At 42.8% G+C, this 21,967-nt stretch overlaps 1 protein-coding gene across 2 annotated transcripts in view; it reads left to right on the top strand.

The window, feature by feature from the left end:
- Nucleotides 1-21,967, top strand: part of LOC111972200 (FAS-associated factor 1) — an 85,917-nt gene that overhangs the window by 16,533 nt on the left and 47,417 nt on the right. For both annotated transcript variants that reach the window (XM_023999112.3, XM_023999111.2), the window contains exons 4-8: nt 40-278; nt 800-891; nt 1,101-1,192; nt 5,777-5,882; nt 21,353-21,436. In XM_023999112.3, coding sequence (XP_023854880.1) covers nt 40-278; nt 800-891; nt 1,101-1,192; nt 5,777-5,882; nt 21,353-21,436 — 613 coding nt within the window. The remainder of the gene's footprint in view (nt 1-39; nt 279-799; nt 892-1,100; nt 1,193-5,776; nt 5,883-21,352; nt 21,437-21,967) is intronic.

Below are 21,967 nucleotides of genomic sequence, written 5' to 3'. Positions count from 1 at the left end.
TGCCTTGTCTGACATTTTGCCAACTGTCTGAACCCACAGTAACTTATCCAGCGTGGCATCCCAGGCCAACATCGATGGACCTCACAGCCAAGCAGCACCAGCGGCTCCACCAGYGGCTCCACCAGTGGCTCCAGCAGCATCCTCCTCGTCTTCCTCAGCCTTCTGCCCCACCCTCCCCTCCCGACACATTGTGGAGCGGCAGCCACGCATGCTCAACTTCCGGGTGGAGTACCGCCAGCGCACTGTGGAAGTGGTCATAGAGGAGGGCAGCGTAGTCGGTGAGGCGACCCTCTCACCATAGACTACTCATACTATGGTTCCTACACTAACATTCCACTATGGGCCTACAMATCACACACCCTTACTGCTTGCTTACTCTGAGACAATGTGGTGTTACTGAGAACCGAAAATATTGTCAGTTCCTGGTAAAAGRTGCGATGTTGGTCAAATTAACTTCACACTAAGGTATAGTGCTTTAGTTTTTAGACTAATCCCTTTCTCAGAATCTAGACATTTGTAACCAGTATTGGAACAATTTCTGTTGTGAAGATAATAGTGTTAAGAAGTCTGTTTTTACCCAAATATATAAGTTGCTTGTAAGGGGAAAATTGTCTRAAAATGATTAATTAAGCATATATTTGCGCCCTCATGACAGAAAATACACATAATGAATTCGGTCATKTCACTGCATTAAAAACGTATTTGAAGGTTTTGTGTAACCTGTATTTTACTGCCATCTAATGGTGAACTGCTGTTGCAATTACATTTAGGTATTTCTTCCTTTATTTTATCTTTGTAGGGGAAATTAAACAGATTCTTGAGACAGAGCTTCAGGTCCCCGTATCAAAAATGCAGTTGAAGGGTTGGAAGAGTGGAGACCTATCTGACAGTGTGAGTATTGCCCTCAAAATAAGAGTTCTTTCCATAATGGAATGCCTYTTCAAATGATCATGTTTAAACCATCTCTTTGCACCATTTTTAGCTTTATCTTAATTTATTTTTCACACATCGGAGTAGTTTTCACAAATGTCACCCACACCCATTTAGGGGGGATGGATACAGTACCACTGTGCATTATTCATTTGTCCCTATGTCCTCAGATTGTTCTGCAAAGTTTACACTTGCCAAAGAACAACAGCCTGTATGTGCTCACCCCAGATATCACACCCACTGCAAGCACCAGCCAAAACAGGTAACTAACTTCACTCACTCTTTGTTTTCAGTYGTGTAATCTGCAGCACAATTGTTGTAGAATAGGCCTACCCTCACTGTTGGAGATACCATCCCAGCAAAAGCATTATTGCCTCTGTTTTTTTAAATAAAATAGACACGGCCACTTTTTTCTGATATGGAAATATGCAGTAGCATTGCCTGTTAGTGTTGCCCACATCCTAAAGGACTGGTTTATCAACAGGATTGCAACACTGCCAACCAGAGACGTTTACATACATGTTGAACACTAGGTGGCACTATACACCTAATAATGGTCAAATTGTTTCTGGACTATATACCATCCATTAATATTATACCATAGATTTCAATGTGATTGGAATATTTTACGAATATATTTTACCCTTTTGCACAGAAGGTTTCTGTCATTTATTTTGACATTTAAAATGAAAGGCTACTGCAATAGTCTCTGTAGTGTAAATAATGGTTTTCATAGCTGTATTTGTAACCATTTCAGAGCTTTTATTGAGTTATTTTCCAATACCAATAGTAAAGCAGTCTTTCACTTATGTAATATCAAGAGACATTTGAGATTCTTTGCGGGGGAACCATTAAGMCACTCTAGAAGGTCATTCTACCAAGCTGTATGAATCCAAGGAGGTTTTAACAACCTTTCCATCTGAAATGTCAAACTACTCATCATTGAGCTGTAATCCCATCACAAAGGCTGGTTTTGTGTCCGATCTGATTTCTCATCTGTATCAGCCAGGTAAAGTTCATACTAATAAGGAAATCCCACCCGTGGTGATAATGCTCTCTGGTGCACCTGCTTGCCAGCGTGGCACCAACCAATAAGGATGGTCAGGATTTGGTTGAACACTTGTACAATCTTTATCTGAGCATACTTTAACATCAGATTTAACCAAATATAGAGAGAGAACCGTGTGAAAGGCAAGGTACTATAGTATTGCTTCTGTAATTGTTGATGAGATGTAGTGCTGTTGGTGTTTGTCCGTGGTCGGTTGTAACAGGAGGGGATGGATCTGTGTAATTCTGTTTGTTGATTAGGGAGGCAGTCGGGGCCTAGTGGGGTTGCTGAGGAGATAGACACCTGGCACTGCCATGCATTATGAAGAGCCAGTCCGGCTCTACAGCAGTCACTGTGCACCGACGTGTGTCGGACAGGAGGACAACAGTCGAATTACAACTGGTCTCATGTTTCTTCCTCCTGTGTTTTTCTCAGAACACGTTGAATCAGACACAGAGAGACTGGCAGATACTGGCATGGGTCAAGTATTGCAATGCCTTGTTTGGATACAGTTTTGTAATATCTCTCAGATATGTAGGGGGTTGATATCCAGAAAGAAAGAATGCTGCTGCTGCTGCCGTTGGCTGTGCTGCTTTGATAACCAGTAAGTAGAGGTTTGACTGTGTAGGAGGCAGCTAATGGCCATTTTCTGGATAACTGTGCAAACTGCTGTCTCTTAGTGGCACAATTTCCAATTTTCTGTGTGCTATAGCTATAGTGTTCAGTGTTAGGAGCTCATTATCTTCCATAAACTATTTTGGTGGAGTGTTGGGGAGTTAGCGGGTGTTTGTGGCGACCCTGTTGTCATCTTTGCTGCTGAAAGAGGATGACGATCACACCGCTCAGAGGAGCAGGCCTCCTGCAGGGAGGGCAAGCAAGCCGTTAGCACAGCAGCATTAAAAATAACCTTTGCAGCGCCGTCACCGAGTTGCTAGTCTGCTGCTGTCAGAGAGCTGCCATTCCCACCGCTCTGCCAAACCCTGTATTAGGCCTAATACTGTACCTGCTGAAACGGGAGACTGACTAGGTTGACAGGGCACTACTAGCAGAGCTACATTACCTTTTTATATCACACTGTGAACAAACAAGACATACACTTGTACTGAGGAGGGTACATTCAAGCCTGCGTAACTAATTGAAATTAGACTTTGTGGTAGGTAGTGCGCTGAAAAGCCAATGAAAAAAAGTAGAAGTTGGAATAAATTGTGTGCTTATTTTTTGGCATAAACACTTTTTTTTATATTACTACTTAACTGTTTTAAGTTATGGAAGGCAATTATATTTGGCGGTAATTTATTCATTAATAATCAAATTGTCTACATACTGGAATAGACCATCCAGTATTTAGTACTTCACTAATATTTGTGTATATTACWATGCCAGGAGAACGTATGTCCATATCTAATCTACTCATTGCTTGAGTTTAAAACCTAACATTTTACTTCTGATTTAGTTCCTAGCCCTTTTTAATAATTGGGTGCAGTTTCTGAAAATGGGACATAACTTAACAAGTGAAAGCCACAGTAGGCAATTACTTCAAAGCCGATCTCTGCACACATTAACCAAACAAACCAGTCAAATAGTTATCCATATCATCAGGCCCACTCATTTGAATCCGGTGTTTGATAATAAATAAATTGGAGATTTCAGTCAAGCTCTCACTCAAAAGTTGTTACAAATATCTACTCCTGAGCCAAACAAACGTTTCCCGGTGTCTGTTGACTGACTGAATATAGGAGGGTTTCTAGATGGAGCTAATCTCTTGCATAAATAATGTAGGGTGATGAATATTTTAATGTGACTCATCTATTTCTGTTGCTTCCAGGAAGTGTGTTTATTGAAGGTTATTTTAATTTGAACTCAATGTGAAATACAAATGCATCATTAGACATTTGGTATTTATTTGCCACGTCCCTCCCTCCCCAGTCTGTTAACCCCTCAGAGATACTCATGCCTCAGATGCTGGCTGCCCAAAAGCATTGGAAACTATTAACAATTGGTCTGATGATTAGTCTTGAGACAAAATGGCAGACCAAGACATACCAGATAATGGAAGATTGCGTATTTCCTTTTTTGTGGAGGTAGGATGGTAATGCATGTCTGTCTGCCTGTAGTTTTGATCTCTTTAGCTCATACGTTACAGATGAGATGGTCAGTGTGTGTWTTGTGATGTTCTAAAGTGAAGGAAAAAGTGTGCGTGTCTGCCAGGGTTAGTTTAATAAGTTCTGTGTGTCTGCTCCGTGCCTAGGGACCCTCAATGAATCAGGGAGGCTTATMTCAAAATGAAACCAATCTGTTGAGACTCCTCCTCCTCCTGCAAAACGGTTTATTTATTATTTATAAATCTAAGTGACATTTTACTCGGCGCACCTCATGCCATGTCAAGTACTCCTGAGAGGACGGAGCCTGGCCCGGTGTATCCATGTATAGAGTGCACTGACTGCTGAAGCAAACACTTACGTAACCCTTAAGCCCTCACAGCAGGACGGCCTGATGGGAGTCAAGTGTRKAGARAACATGAGAGGAGCTGAAAGCACTTCGTTGAGTCGGTAGTATGACCCCAGAAGCAAAGATATTAATTCTCCACCGTAGGTTTCCATAGATCTTTTATCTCAATACGACCGACTTGCAGGAAGCCAAATAGCTAAGTTACAGAGGAGACGAATTCCTCACAGTATGGACCACATAGTCTGCTCATGTTTACTGTGTAAAGCCATAAGTCACTATTATTATTATTTTTATTGCGGTCTTCACAACGGCTTATGATAACGCTACAACCCAGCTACCCACTTTTCTCTTTCGCGGTTTAGTCTGCCAGCAACAAACGGGACTGTGTCCAAACAAATCATGGCGATATTAGCTAGATCCCCTGTGAGTCTCCATTCCTCTCTCGCTCTCTCTCTTTCTCTCTCTCCTGCCTGCCTCTCCCTCTCTCCCTGCTCAACTCATTACATATGCATCCAGTCCTTCCACACCACACATTTTCAATCTTCCCGGTTAGCTACAACAAACATAACATTTACATATTGATTTCGTAGTTTTAGTCAATGTAAATATGCCGTCATTATAGTACATTTGAGCTTCTGTTAACATAAGCTCGTCCAGATCTGCGCAGATTAAGGCAGTGCTTGCATAATTAATGTGTGCTACATATTAATTCYGACTCTCCTCTTCCTCCTCACTTGGATTTGAGCTCTGATTAACTGCCTGGCTTGAACTAAGCTCCCAATTCATATTCACGAACACAGACTGAGCGTTTGCTCAAACCGCTACTTAACCTCAACATTTATTATTAGGGAAGCTTCCAAAACTTGATGCTCTCTGTGAAGCACACAAAGTATCTCCCTCTTATGCTGCACATATCCTCAGTCATTGCTCAAAACGGCAAGTTAGGACCCAGAACTCTACACCTGTTTGCCCTTAAAACCCACTGGCCAWTGTATAGGTGCAGAGAAAAGACCCTCTGACAAATCAATACATGCTCTTGACTTCCAGACCAGCCATGTGTTGTTGGGGCTGTGAACAGGCTGTATGTGGGATGTCACTGCTGTGGCCCTGTGTCCTGGCCACCCCATGCTGGGTCAGGGAGCAGTCTAGCAGGCTGCTGGGGGCTGTTGAGCAGCAGAGGGACCCAGCACCAGGCGAGGCCTGCCTGGACAGAGACCGAGGAGTGGGCACGAGCCCCAGGGGAGATGCAGGGAGCCACGTCACTGCAGGGATAAGTGTCTGACAAGTCTTTGCTTGTTCTCTGCTTGACTCTGTTTAAAAAAAAAAAAAAATGTATTCCTCCCTCTCCAGCGACCTCCAGGAGTCGTTAAATCAGAACTTCCTGCTCGTCATCAGCCACCGTGAAGCCCAGAGAGACTACAACCTAAACTTCCCCGGCAGTCGAACCATACAGGAGGTGGGTCTACCTCTCTCTACACATAATTTCCTGTCAGTACTAGAAGGGCCTCAAGATATGGCCTTCTACCAGTAGGATAGTTGTAAGGTTTCATAATATTACACTTAGAAAACATAACTGCCATCACTGAGTAGGAACATTTTAATATTTGAATTTACTCTACAATTGCGATTGCAGTTATCGTTTATTACAAAGTTCTGCTCAGCCATGTTGCTACAATAGGAATGAATATCAATATTCGTCAAGAATGCTGAAGTTTACACACAATTGTTCTAACAGCTGTGGTGCATTGCATGCTTGCTGCGGCACCTCAACAGAGGACAGGTAGAGATATAATTTTTGTAGATTATCTGTCCATCAGGTCCACAGTGCCAGAGWCTGTCTAAATGGCTTAACGCTGTTTGATCTGAGGACAAATTGGCATTTGCAGGCAACTTTGTGGGAAATGTGTTTGTGTAGATGGGGGTGGGGGCAGGGATTGGGGCCTGCTCATTTTCTCTATCTGAAACCAAACACTGGATTTGGTAGCAGATGATGAAATATTCATACTAGGACCACCAGCTGCGTATTTGCCCTTTCTCTTATGACAGTCTTAGCGACAGCTCGATTTGAGGGTTGAAGGGGGTTGGGTGGGTGGACTGCCATGTAGACAACACCATCATCAGTGCATCAGTTGCTCTCTTCATCCGTTGCAGCTTTATCCTCAAGTGTTTTCACTTAAAGTGAGCTCAGAGAACCAAAACCGTGTTCTATTATAAGGATGCACCTCACCTCTTCCTCCTGTTTTAATAGCATATACAGATTGAGCTGAAATGCCTCCATGAATTATTAATGGCAGGAAGTCTCGTCCACGTTAAGTGTAACAAGCTCCCCATGAACTGACTGAAATCTCTCCAATGAGATCGATGCTGGGGTACATGGCATGCTCAAGGAGTAGCCTCCTTTTGAAGTTTGAATCGGATGATACTCAAGTACAACTGTATCACCATTGTGGTAGAGTTATTTTCATGTTATTCTGCACATGTCAGTGGCAGCATTTTGCTACTGGTGACTCTAACATTGCCAAAGTGCCAGTGATTGGTTATTGTTTCTGTCTCTCATAATTAGCCAAACTGCAGACAGACAGTATTGTTGTGTGGCGCTGCTGCATCAGTTAGATTGGTTTCGTAGGTCCCAGCATCCCCTGCTCTCAGTGCTGCCGCCTGTATGGCGCTGGTGACCATTACTGTAATCAGCCTACTTGAAGGGTTTGTAATGGTGCTAATTGAAGAGATTAATACAGCAGTGGCGGAGTGGGGGCGGCCTCTCCCCTTCCTCAGGCAGATGGTTTTGATGAGCGCCCACTGTGAACCTTAAGTGTTTCTGCTGGGATTACAAACACTGAGGAGGGGTCCCTGTTGTGAAGAGGGGTGTGAGGGGGAAAAGAAAGGAGGAAGAGGGCTGGTAGCTTGGTGGGGGAGCTGGAAAGGGGACAAAGCGAATTCAAACAGGCCTCCATGTCCTCACGCAAGCTTGTCTTTAGGCATTCTGTTGCCTCAAAAGAGAAAATGAGGCCCAGCACCTTTACCCCTGTACCTCTATCTGTGGTTCACTGCTTGTTGGGCACTTATTTACTGTTTGGTCAATGTTTTTTTTGCATCAAAATTTGTAGAACATAAGGCAGAATGCAGGTGATGGTTCAACAACTAGTGTGATCGCTACAGGTGGAAAACTGCTATTTGTATCGACAAGTGCCAGGCCTAAAGAACATCAAAGGGTTTTGGAATACTTTACAAAACTCAATTCAATTCTTAAAGTAAGTAGTGCAGGGAATTATGTAGTTTTGTTTGTCTATATTAATTTACTTGCCAAGTGAAAGTTCTAAGATCAGGGATTGTATTGTGGTTATGATGGAGATCTGAAACACCAAATAAGAACGCAACAAAGAAGCAACACCATATTCAAAGATGCCGGCCACTCCCATTTGCCCATTCAGTCCCCAACACCGCCACATATGGAGCCCACTGCAAACCATCTTTCTCCCCCCCATCCACTTTTGTCTTAGTTGAAGATCAGCCAATGGTGTCTGCTTGTGCATATTAATGGGGAGAGAGTCCTGTCCTCTTGTTTGTCTTTGCCAAAAGCTCTGGCTTTGCCTTGTGGCTCCCAGGGAACAGCTCCCCTCTCCTGCTCCCCTCGCTCGCCACAGTTCGGCCTCAGGGCTTGGGCTCTGATTGGCATTCCCAGCCAAAATGTGGGGGTACGCTAAGCTGGAGAGCAAATGTTTGCCAGGAAAGTGGCGGGTAGAATAGGGGTGGCCGATGGGTCTGGAGTGTCCGTGACCAGACGAGTTGTCCGGGGGATTTCTCCAGCCCCTGCCGTTTCTACTCTGCAGCTGGAGAGATGAACGGAGGACAAAAAAGAAAAAGGGAGAGATGGAGAGGGAGAGACTGAAAGAAAGGCATCTGGTGCTGGAGAGCTTGTGACTGTTTAACGGCAACCTTTTCTTCTCTTTGATTTTGCTCCAGCCAAGGATTACTAGTACTTGGCATTAAGAATGATTAGATCATTAATGTTTCTGTGTATATCGCCCCAAGCACTGTGATATCGACGACATGCTGGTCTCAGCCTTAACAGCAGGGAAGGGACATTCTTTATGTTATGTTATTAACACTTTATTTTTAAGGTATGTGTAATTACAGTGGATAATTCATTTTCAATCTGTCCTGACAAAGTAGACTATAGGCTATGTAAAATGACACAGCCGCAAAGCATTTGTGACATTAAACACATTTTTTTGCATTGTCTGCCTGTCTTTTACTGCTATTACCTTTTTGTAGGAACAGCTCTCTGCTTATTACTCATACTTAAAGGAGTTTAGGCTATTAGGCTACATGTTGAATGTGCAATATGCAGAAGTCGCTCAGCCATTCCCTGGTTGCTAGAATTCTAATAGCTCACCTAATTTCTGTTTGTGACAAAACTGTAGCATTTTATACTGCTGTGAAATATCTTGTCAATAACCAAAAATACTGTATTTTCAGCTGTTTGACACTGGTGTCCAAAATTGAAAGTACAGAAGGCAAAAACTAAACTAAAGAACGGGAAGCATAGAAATGGTGCACACAGAATATATCTACCGCTTCTTAGACTTGCTTTCAATGCGAGTGACAGATCTATAACTCACTTTTCTAAGTGACTTTGGTCGTCAACCAAAAAGTTAAATATTGCAGCTTTAAGAACACGTACAACTTGTCTGATTTTTATATTATGAAGTATAATCTGTAACAATTAACCGATGTGCATCGGTCCCCGATTCAAATGTTTAAGATACGACCCCGTCGGTCCCCAGACGTTTAACGTTTCCAAATGAAGCATMAGTCATAAAATAAATTCAAATGTTAAGAATCGCCGATTCACTAAAATCTTCAGCTCATACTACTTTCTTTCTACCTTCCGACTGATGCATCATCTACTTGTGTCGAATTTAGCATATAACTGTGACAGTCATTGTTCTAACAGTCATTTTGCATGCCGAACAACCCAAGAGAACATGTAGCCTGGTCAAACTGTGCACTGTGCCCAGCTTTGCGAGCTGAGCAACGCGAGGTAGGCGGCCTGTGCCTGATCTTGCACATCTGCGTAGCGCATTCAAATGGTGAAATGGCTTGCGCGATATTAGGCTTTATTAGTTGAGTGACAACCTATGTAATTTGCTAGGTTGAGACGCAACTCTCATCTGGCTATACCTGCTGAACGGGGTTTACAATGATTTTTATTTCCATTGTTCAGGTTCACCATCAGCAATAATTTAGGTAGTTCTGCTTTCAACAATCAGTGTATGTTGTCATTTTTAGATACAGGGTAAAGTTTATAATGTAATAATGAGGAATCACTTTTGTGAGGCGCACTGCATAGCCAAAGCGGGAGGAGAAAATAAATTCATTAAACGATTCGAGATGGGGGTGGAATCCAAAATTGTGATATTCATTGGCTATGTCATAGCTAAATTGTAAAGGATAAATATTGATATATTGCTAGCTCAAACACATGATTAGTGAGTGATGGTGATTTCAGAACCAAAGTGGGGGGGGGACATAAAACAGGGTACATTGCCACCCGAATGTGTTAGACACCATTCCACTCCAGCCATTCCCACGAGCTCGTCCTCCYCAATTAACGTGCCGCAAACCTCGTGTGCTAATAATCTGGTCAAATCAGATCCGAATCAAACTGCTCTTGAAAGTGAATACAATTCTCTGAAAGACAGGGGGCAGCATTAGACAGCACTGTTACCAGTGTGTTAATATCACTGGCCTAACTTGTAACGGGATGGACTTTTTTAAACTTGATTGTAATACAGCGTTGGTCAGCAGTAGTAATAGTAGAAAGTACAACTTTTTTACTGAGTTGGGGGGGTTAATGATCTCTAATTGGAATGCCCAGCAAAAGACTAGTGTATATAGAGGTGACATGGTCAATTGTTAAAGGCCCAGTGGAGTCAATTGTTTTGTATTCTTTTGTACAACAGCTGATGAAACCAACACTAAAACTGTTTATTTGATTTTTTTATCCGTGTTATTTCCTGATTTGTATTTTCAACTAGCAACTAATCTACACCGGACCTTCTAATCAGCAGGTTTGCATGGCTGGGTGTTTCGGTTTAGGCAGTAAATTAATAGACCAATAACAAAGCGTTACAAACCTTTCTGCCAAAAACAGTTTTCAGTTTTCCCCTTTGCACTCAGACCACTCACAGACAGTCTTAGCAAAATTGTAGCTTAAATTGCTTTTTAGCTAAAAAAACTTTGTCAATTTTTAAATGGACAACGTTTACAGTAAGGTACGTATGTTACCCAGAAATGATTTGATATTGATATAAAAAAGGCTGAATTGGTTCTTATTTTAATGTTGGTTCTATTTAGCCAGATATCAATAGTAGAGCCCGACCGATATATTGGTTGGCCGACATTATCGGCCGATATTAGCCTTTTTACAGAAATATTTGTATCAGTCTTAATTCCACAGATAAAGCGCCAATATTCTATACATAGAATGAACAAATCTACTGTAATTAGGCTCTTTCTAGCCAGCAAAGAAGTTAGCCTAGCTAGTAAGCAATCAATCTGTGCTACTTATATGCGACCACTGGACTGGCGCCAATGTAAACACGGACTCATCCTTGATACAAAAAGAACACTGTTACTGTCTGGGCCTATTATGTTAGTGGGCTTATTTAGTTAATTTTCTGAAACATGCAATCTGCAAAAAGCTAGACTAATCTGCGCCAATTATCATTTAGGCCATGCGCTTGCATTCATGTGTTAAGATTGTTAGCTAGCTGGCTGGCTACCTCAATTAGAATATGTGACTAAAACCAGTGCAGCAAGCATTTTTGTGCATGAWTGTTTTCAGTTATCAGCTAATTACTTTTGCAGTTGACTTGAAATACAGTGCCTTCGGAAAGTATTGAGACCCCTTGACTTTTTCCACATTTTGTTAGGTTACGGCCTTATTCTAAAATGTATTTAAAAAATATTCCCTCAATCTACACACAATACCCCACAATGACAAAGCAAAAACTGGTTTTTCGAAATTGTTGCCAATTTATCAACAACAAAATATGACATTTACATAAGTATTCAGACCCTTTACTCAGTACTTTGTTGAAGCACCTTTGGCAGCGATTACAGCCTTCTAGTCTTCTTGGGTATGACGCTACAAGCTTGGCACACCTGTATTTGAGGAGTTTYTCCCAKACTTCTCTGCAGATCCTCTCAAACTCTCGGGTTGGATGGGGAGCATTGCTGCACAGCTRTTTTCATGTCTCTCCAGAGATGTTTGATCATATTCAAGTCCGGGCTCTGGCTGGGCCGCTCAAGGACATTCAGAGACTTGTCCCGAAGCCACTCTTGCTTTGTCATGGCTGTGTGCTTAGGGTTGTTGTCCTGTTGGAAGGTGAACTTTCACCCCAGGCTGAGGTCCTGAGTGCTTTGGAGCAGGTTTTCATGAAGGATCTCTGTACTTTGCTCCGTTCATCTTTCCCTCGATCCTAACTAGTCTCCCTGCCGCTGAAAAATACCCCTACGGTATGATTCTGCCACCACCATGCTTCACCGTAGGGATGGTGCCTGGTTTCCTCCAGATGTGACACTTCGAATTCAGGCCAAAGAGTTGAATCATGGTTTCATTAGACCAGAGATTCTTGTTTGTCGTGGTCTGAGAGTCCTTGAGGTGTCTTTTGGCAAACTCCAAGCTGGCTATCAAGTGCCTTTTACTGAGAATTGGTTTCCGTCTGGCCACTCTACCATAAAGGCCTGATTGGTGGAGTGCTGCAGAGATGGGAGAACCTTCCAGAAAGACAGCCATCTCCACAGAGGAACTCTGGAGCTCTGTCAGTGACCATCGGATTCTTGGTCACCTCCCTGACCAAGGCCCGTCTTCCATGATTGCGCAGTTTGGCTAGGCGGCCAGCTCTAGGAAGAGTCTTGGTGGTTCCAAACTTCTTCCATTTAAGAATGATGGAGGCCACTGTGTTCTTGAGGACCTTCAATACTGCAGAAATGTTTTGGTACCCTTCCCCAGATCTGTGCCTCGACACGATCTACGGACAATTCCTTCGACCTCATGGGTTTGTTTTTACTCTGACATGCACTGTCAACTGTGGGACCTTATATAGGTGGACCTTTACCACAGGTGGAGTCCAAGTTGTAGAGACATCTCAAGGATGATCAATGGAAACAGGATGCAGCAGAGCTCAATTTCAAGTCTCACAGCAAAAAGTCTGAATACTTTTTAATTAACATTTTTATACATTTGCAAAAATGTCAAACCTTTTCGCTTTGTCATTATGGGGTATTGTGTGTAGATTGCTGAGAATGTTTTATTTAATACATTTTAGAACAAGGCTGTAACGTAACAAAATGTGGAAAAAGTCAAGGGGTCTGAATACTTTAAGGAGGCTAATATATTTTGTATTGAATGACCRTGTAAGTTATATTATGGTTTCAGAAATAACATTTTCAAGTAGCGTTTTTGCCTGTCATAAAGATTTTTATAAATAATCCAAGATCGACCACAGCCTGTCGTTTTCCAATGGGACCAAATGAGTCATAGTGGGCAGAACAAGCAAGCAGAGCCTATTTGCGTGTTCTAGTATGTATTTGCCTATTTCTTTAAGGGAACTCCTACTCTGAAGTGCTTGTGTTCAATAACTCAATTCGCCCTTGCACTCTTAAACAACACTTTTTTTAAAACAATTTTACTTTGGCAAAGGGTAAAGTCTACAAAACTTAGTCCACTCTGTCCATAACAGATTTTTGTTTTGGAAACAACTGTATTGAGAAAATGTTTAATCAATGAGAAAATTAGCACAATGTCAGCCAAAACCCTGTCGCTCCATCTTCTCCCACTGCCGGCCACTGGGCTTCCTCTCACCACCATATTTGGTAGTGAGTGGTAACGCCAACCGGATTCACATTTTTATACGTCCGGTGAAATATCTGGCTAATTGTTTTATCTGTTATAACAAGCTCTCATTGCCAGGTTGCCTTAGTGTTTCTTTACATGACCTTTGACCGTTGTAAGCGCTGTAGTGAATCTATTTAATAGAAATGCATATATCTAGTGGTGACATCACAAACTGCATTYCACTGCATAGTTTGATCTTGTGAAAAGTGCTGTTTCAGATTACTTTGAGACAATTTAATTAATTCTGCTCTTGTTTATTAGTGTGCTTGTGGTGCTTCAGAACAAACACTTATGCATTCTTATTCACTGCCATAGATTGATACGTCTTTAAGTTGTAACTAAGAAGGTAAGTTGAACAAGTGTTTTGTATTTATAGAGGATATAGTTGGTTTTTGCTGGGTATCATGTAAACCACAAATAACAATTTTTCTAAATCTGAATTTTTCTATTTAGTTAAGATATCATAGTTTAGAGCAGTGGTCACCAACCTTTTCTGAGTCCATATCCCTTTCACAGTCAAAAAGCAAGTCGGATCTACTGCCCAGATTTATTTTTATTTTTAAAGTGACTTAAAAAATGTAACATTAACCCAATGAAAACAGTTCTGTATGCATGAGGTTTGACCAGTAGGCTTAATACATTATCACAGCATATTGGTTATATGCCTGGCCTGCCAGTATTGTTCTTCTCAGACAATATTATATTTAAAAATTCGCTCTTTGACAACAAAAGAGATCAGTTGCTATAGCATTTGCGAGGCACAGCTTAGCATGAAYTGAAATAATTTGCTTATTTGACTTTTTTATTTTACTGGATTGATGGGACCTGCATCTGATGGTCATGGTGCTTTCGAGACAACAGGGATCTWGGAAAAAACGAATAAATCACGACAATGAAGTTGAAGTTGGATGACCGTTCAAAACAATTTTTCCCATCTTGTTTTTTTCCCAGTTCCCAATTGTCTGGAACGCACTGAAGTCAGATTTCCGAGTCCACAGTTCTTTGGAACACGGCATTAGTCTCAGTGGAGGGAGGGAGATAGCAGCAGAGGATCCGCCTCTCACGGTCCATGCTCTCTCCTTCCTTTCCTCCGGTGAGACTGACCGGAGAGAGGACACAGTCTTCCACTTGATGGTGAAACTCGAGTCGCACCGCATCTACCTCAGGCACAAATTCATKTTGTTCCTATGACCAGAGAAGGTGAAATACTCATTGATATTAAAATACGATGGCCTGCTCATAATAACAAAAACATAGGTCTATCGACAGGCCTAAATTAACACCTGCCAAATGCGAGTAGATTTTGTTATTGGCTGGCAAAATGTCTATTTTACCAGCCACTTTGGCAGGTGGTTAGGGCTCCACAGTGCGAGCATTTCACTGTCATTTGTGAAATCAAATAGTCAAGTATGAATACATTTATAATAAAATGTTTCAGTAGCTGTTTTCAAAGTACTTGTGCTGTTTTGTTTCATAGCTGGTAAATGAATAGCACAAAGTCAAAAGAACTACGAATCCTATGTAGCCTATTGCGCTGCGCACAGGCATAACTTTGTCTAATTTACTTGAAACGAACGTCTGCTGAAGTGAGAATTGTGTTTCTTGGCTATTTACATTGTATTGTTCTCAAGGTTGCTTGTTTTTCTATGTTTGAGTTTCAACTGCTAGGAAAGAGAAGACAACGCTTCTACTWKTCAGACTCAATCTCACAGGCACCAACATGACTCGAGTGTAGTGATGGGTTGTTTGYGAACGAGTCGGCTCTAAGAGCTGGCTCTTGTAGGTGAACGTTGRGAGCCGGCTCACATATCAGAAGAGCCGAATCTATTTCTAAAAATCTATTTTTTAAATATATGAATAATCAAAAGATTTTAAATGAATTTAATTAACTATTTCAAAGTGTGAAAAAATAAATAAAATAATATAGGCCTAAATGCTCAAGCGCACACATTCGTTCTGACTGTCTGCTCAGACTAACAGCCACACGCTTAGCAGCCGAGGAGAGAGAGGAAGGACAGCTGTGAAAATAGCTGGAAAAAGAGTCGGAAGCACAGTGGCATTTGGATGCATTTTAATGATGTCGACAATGTTAGCGCACAGTGTAGAATTTGCCAAAACAAAATCTCATATAAAGCCGGTTCTACGCACAAGCTACACCGGCATATGCGAACTGTTCACCCAACTGTGAAGCTAGCTGTAGCGGAGCTTTGACAAACTAGCGGGCCTGCTAGTGATGGTGGTGGAGCCAGCACCTGCACACGTGGAGATGTATCCACTCAGTCAAGTATGTCTAATCCGCGACCCACAGCAACGCAGTCTTCTATGGACCAGTTTATGCCAAAGTCTGTCTGTAGCAAAACAAGGCTAAATTGATATTGCATTGGCTAAAATGATTGCCACTGATTTCCAGCCATTTTCGATCGTGGAGGACAGAAGTTTTAGAAATTATAGCAATAGTCTAAATCACAATTCCAAGCAGGAAAACCCTTTCAAAATCACTTATTCCACAACTTTTTGAGAGCACACAGGCTTCCGTGTGGGAAAGAGTCCAAAAAGCTACTGCAGTTTGCCTTACCACTGACTGCTGGACATCAAGGGTAACCACTTCTTACATGTCGGTTACATGTCACTTCATTGAAGATTTTTCAATGTCTAGCTGTCTTCTGGACTGCTTTGAGTTCAGTGACAGACACACCTCAGAGAACTTGGCAGAGGAACTGTTGAGTGGCCAGAGAATGGCAAGTAAAATGGACCCATCATCCATGCCTTGCCCACACAATCAACCTGATTTGTAAGATGCTCTGAAGGTGATGAAGCCCACTGTGGACAAAKTGAAAGCAGCTGTGGAATACTTCCACAGGAGCACAGTAGGTGSTGAAAAACTAAAGTCTACACAACGCCAGATGGGGATGCCAGAGCTAAGGCCTAATCAAGACTGCACGGCAAGATGGAATTCAGCATTCTATATGTTGAAGCGGTTTCTTGAGTCAAAGGATCTCTACCCTGGCCATTGTCAATGCACCTGTTGATGCTCTGACCCAGGAGGAATGGGAGGTGATGGAGGTGTGCGGAGTCCTGGAACCCTTTGAGCAGGTCACTGTGGAAATCAGTGGAGAGCGCTACAGTAAGCAGCTATTATTACATATGTATATGAGCAGTAGATGAGAAGGTAGTATCAGTAGACAAAACATGAACCTGAACTAATAMGTTACTGTTTACTCTTCAGCTTTGTGACAGCCTCAAAAATGATACTCCTGTGTAAGGGTTTGCAGCGAATCACAGCCAGTCGCCGGAGAGAAGCAAATGTAACCACAGGAYGTGACAGAGTTGATGGACAACCTATGTTCATCAATGGACAAAGTTCCACAGAATGGAATATAATCATGTGCTATCAGAAACCGTTGCGCTTGACCCCAGGTTTAAGAAGTTAGCCTGCAGTGATGCCAGAGCGATTGAGGCTCTTCAAAGAATAACCTCAGCAGCAGGGATGGACAGTCCCAGCTGGCTCTGACACCAGGGCAACAGGAAGAAGAGAGATCAGATGGAGCAGAAGCACCAGCAGTAGTGCCACAAATGTCTGCTGTTTGGATGCTGTTTGACGAGACAGCAACTGGGGATGCAGCACGAAGGAATCCCTCAGCAGATGCCATAATGGATGTCCGATCCTATTTGGAGGAGCCAAATAGGATCTGCAGATCCTMTGAGCTGGTGGAAGAACAAGGCCTCGGTCTACGCACGGCTTACTAAAGTCATGACAGGGAGACTCTGCATAGTGGCCACATCCGTTCCCTCTGAGAGGGTCTTCTCGAAAACAGGACAAATAATTACTGAGAGAAGAAACCGCATCAGCCCCTCAAGTGAGGCAGCTTGCATTTCTGAATGCAAATTTCTCACAAAAGCAAAATATGGTCAGCATTGMTGTGTGCTGCTGGTTATAACATGGCAATAAAGAAGAGAGAAAAGAGGGACCAGTTTAATGTTTTAAGTTGGATGCTGCAGTTTTGCAAATTATTATTCTTTGATATGGTGCAATATTCTATTATGCTGTTCAGATTGTATTAGTTTTGAATGGTTAGATTTATATGCACTTTGTTTATATACACTGCTCAAAAAAATAAAGGGAACACTTAAACAACACAATGTAACTCCAAGTCAATCACACTTCTGTGAAATCAAACTGTCCACTTAGGAAGCAACACTGATTGACAATAMATTTCACATGTTGTTGTGCAAATGGAATAGACAACAGGTGGAAATTATAGGCAATTAGCAAGACACCCCCAATAAAGGAGTGGTTCTGCAGGTGGTGACCACAGACCACTTCTCAGTTCCTATGCATTCCTGGCTGATGTTTTGGTCACTTTTGAATGCTGGCGTGCTTCCACTCTAGTGGTAGCATGAGACGGAGTCTACAACCCACACAAGTGGCTCAGGTAGTGCAGCTCATCCGGATGGCACATCAATCGAGCTGTGGCAAGAAGGTTTGCTGTGTCTGTCAGCGTAGTGTCCAGAGCATGGAGGCGCTACCAGGAGACAGGCCAGTACATCAGGAGACGTGGAGGAGGCCGTAGGAGGGCAACAACCCAGCAGCAGGACCGCTACTCCGCCTTTGTGCAAGAAGGAGCAGAAGGAGCACTGCCAGAGCCCTGCAAAATGACCTCCAGCAGGCCACAAATGTGCATGGGTCGCTCAAACGGTCAGAAACAGACTCCATGAGGGTGGTATGAGGGCCCGACGTCCACAGGTGGGGGTTGTGCTTACAGCCCAACACCGGGCAGGACGTTGCATTTGCCAGAGAACACCAAGATTGGCAAATTCGCCACTGCGCCTTGTGCTCTTCACAGATGAAAGCAGGTTCACACTGAGCACGTGACAGACGTGACAGGTCTGCGAGACGTCCGTGGAGAACGTTCTGCTGCCTGCAACATCCTCCAGCATGACCGGTTTGGCGGTGGGTCAGTCATGGTGTGGGGTGGCATTTCTTTGKGGGGCCGCACAGCCCTCCATGTGCTCGCCAGAGGTAGCCTGACTGCCATTAGGTACCGAGATGAGATCCTCAGACCCTTTTTTGAGCAGTGTACATTAAAAAGTTATACTTTAAATGCAAATGTTTTATAGCCTTTTTCATAAACATATTGTGGTTAAGGTAGAGTATGATTTCATTTAATAATTTAATTAGAATTGTTTTAACACCAATCATTGGCAAACTGTTTGACTTGAAAAAATACAAAACATATATTTTATTAAAGAGCCGTTTGGGAGCCAAAAGAGCCGTCTCTTTTTGGTGAGTTTAGCCGAACGAGCCAGCTCGCTGAAAGAGCCGGAATKCCCATCACTACTCGAGTGGCGCTACCACGGTAACCTCCCGCCCTTAAAGAGGCAGGTGAATTTTTAAAAACATTTTTATCTCATCTGTGATATTTTGGTTAAGACTCCGGTCACACAAAAAATAAAATGGTGGGCCAAAAGTATTTTGGCTGGTAAAAAATCTGAGTGGCTGGTAGTTTTTTTTCTCCATTTATTTATTTATTTTCTACCTACCTGCTACAGTGGCTGGTGGACCCAAACGTTAATTTGATGCCTTAGCTATCGATACACTTGGCTACTCATTAAATTGCGGCTGCAGTGTGAGTGGAAGTAGAGTGAAGCGAGTTTTATGTTTTGACAACCCTGTGGCCGGRATCGTGGAAGCTGTAGCTAGGSACGTAGGGATTTCACCAGGATGGTCAGATCAAAGGACCTCAGGGACAGTTATGAGAACCTGTGACTCCAGTTGGTGAAGTCGCAATAGTGGGTGAAATGTCTGAGGGAGTCGATGGTGGTGACATGGTTTGACCGCGCAGTAGGCATACTAGATTTAGCCACAGATCTCCTGGCCGTGTAGGCGGAGTTTGTTTTTTCAGACATGAAATCCCAACTCCCCTCATATTTTACTCATAGTCGTTTTGCTGAAACATTACTTTGTTTACATGTCAAATTTCAGTTGCTTGCTAATCATAAAATTATAGATTCTTGTTTTTTTTGTCTCTCGAAGTTCTGTCTACTATGCTSAAGTCAGAACTTTGTGAGATTGTGAAATATTGGAGTTAACATTTTCAGTGTATAAAACATCAGGAACTCCTTCCTAATATTGAGTTGTACACCCTTTTGCCCTYGGAACAGCCTCAGTTCATTGGGGCATGGACTCTACAAGGTGKCAAGTGTTCCACAGGAATGTTGGTCCATGTTGACTCCAGTGCTTCCAACAGTAGTGTGAAGTTGGCTGGATGTGATTTGAGTGGTGGACCATTCTTGATACACACGAGAAACGGTTGAGTGTGGAAAAACCCAGCAGCGTTGAGTTCTTGACACAAACTGGTGCGCCTGGTACCTATTACCATACCCCGTTCAAAGGCACAAATCTTGTCTTGCCCATTYACCCACTGAATGGCACACATACACAATCCATTGTCTCAAGGCTTAAAAATCCTTCTTTAACCGTTCTCCTCCCCTTCATCTATACTGATTTATGAAGTGGATCTAACAAGTGGATCTAACATCACCTGGTCAGTCTGTCATGGAAAGAGCATGTGTTCTTAATGTTTTGTACACTGAGTGTATAGGAGTATGAGATTGTGCTGATCTGAGAGTAGGTCTGGTTAAGGTGCCATGGCCTGCTTGCAGTCATCAGGACCTCTGTATGGGTGTTAGTTTGTTGTTTCTCTGAGGCTGCTTTAAGCTCTGACTGGAGACGCTTCATTACAGGCTGGGCGCTAGTGTTTACGCCTGCCTGACGGTCAGCACTCGGAGGAGAAATCCCTGTAGCCCTCTGGTCAAACATGGATATTACACTCTATAATAACACTGGCCACCCAGCCTGACCCCACTGCATGTGTGTTTTAGACTTGCGTCCTGCTTCAGAGAAGAGGGAATGAGTTTTGAATATCATGATCCCATGTCAGTTCTTATGTATAAACTTTTACCAATGCAGGTTCAGGACGGTCTGCTTCTTACCAGGTGACAACCCCAACAAAAACACTTGTCTGCAGTTTAAAAAAAATTAAGAATAATAAATATGGAAAAGCACTCCACTGAGGGATGTTTGCTCCTCAATCATTTCTGAAATGGAAGTAGATGTTGGGGCTCTGTCTTATACCTCATTAACTAGCAATTTGCTTTTGATCAACTTGATATTAGCAGATCGGTCTGAAAATGTAATAGAGGCTCATTTTGAAAGTGAGAGTTCACACACTCCCCATAGCCCAGAGTGAGCGCTGCATGCTTTGCTTGGAATCCTCTGTTTTTGTAACGTTCTTGGAGTTTCCACCTCTATGGGCACGAGCCTTCCGTCTCACCAAAGATACATCTCCCTCTGAGTGTTAGAGGGAGGATTTGGCTGTGTGTGGAGGGAGCTTTCCACCACAATGGCCAGTTTGCTCAACATCAGTATCTGCCCCCGCAGGGTAGTGCATTCTGCTGGCGTAATGCGCTAGAATCCAGCGCCCAACACGCTCAGACGACGCCTGCTTTGATCACCCTTGGCCACTGCACATCAGGCTGGCGTTGGGCTTTAAACCAACAGGCCAGGGACGGTTGAGCGTGTCGCTCGGGGACGCTGCTAACTGTTTAAAAGCACRGAATGTTATTAAGTGCAAATACACYGCGCATGAATGGGAGAAGAGAAATACTGTTAATTTCAGAGCGTGGTTCTGTTGTTGTTGGGAATTAAGCGAGGCATCCGCAGAATGCAGATAACATGGGGGCTCTTTCTCTGTCCATTGTGCCCTCCCGCCATCTTTGTTATTCCCTGTGATGCTAAWGTGTGTGGCTATCTCTCGGTCTCCTGTGAAGGTGTGGAAGGAACTGTCAAAGCTATGCCGTCAGCACACACTGATGTTTTGTCTATTTCATGATGCGTTTACTGTTTTTATAGTCTGGTACAGCTTACTTACTGATTATTTGCAGTTTAACATTTGTTTGCTTCACGTTTGATAAACTTGAAATGATTTTCATAATTATTTGCCATTGTCATTTTTTTTCAGGTGAAGAGGAATGTTTCAGACCTGACAAACATCCCAGTGAGACACCAACAATGGGAGGGCTGGCCTGCTTCGGCATCTGATTCAGTAAGGAACAATAACACACCAACTTGTCTCTTGGGCTTGGAAACGACACTGTTGTCTTCTGCCTTTTATAGCTGTTGTTCACTGGCAGTCTTGAAATGCATGAGGAAAATGTGTTTTCATTTCACAATATATCTCATCAAAGATGGTCTTCTAACAGGCCCATTTGACATGTAGGTCTTTATCTGCTGAGCTGTCATGATTTAAAGGTTCAAGGCCCTGTTAGGTTTTTCCATGAAGGCTAGGCAAAAGCCTAGCAATATGTAGTGAATCCCAATTGATAGAAACTGTTCAATGTTTTCAATGCTGAAACCATCTGCCCAGATGTTGAAACTAATTATGTTGTCAAAGACTGTCCTTCTGTCTGTAGACATTAAAGCTCACATCATTGAGTGTCACTGACCTCTCCTGCCCATGGTTCCCAGCCATTCAGCTGAACTTTGTCAAAGTGCTCAGAARCGGTCCTCACAAGAAGACCTGAGGAACCCCAACCCCACCCCCCACCCCTCTTGTTTTTATTTGACAGCTTAGGCC

This window comes from Salvelinus sp. IW2-2015, linkage group LG13 (genome assembly GCF_002910315.2).
Source record: "Salvelinus sp. IW2-2015 linkage group LG13, ASM291031v2, whole genome shotgun sequence".
Classification (NCBI taxonomy): domain Eukaryota; kingdom Metazoa; phylum Chordata; class Actinopteri; order Salmoniformes; family Salmonidae; genus Salvelinus; species Salvelinus sp. IW2-2015.
This window is presented reverse-complemented; position numbering and strand designations above follow the sequence as displayed.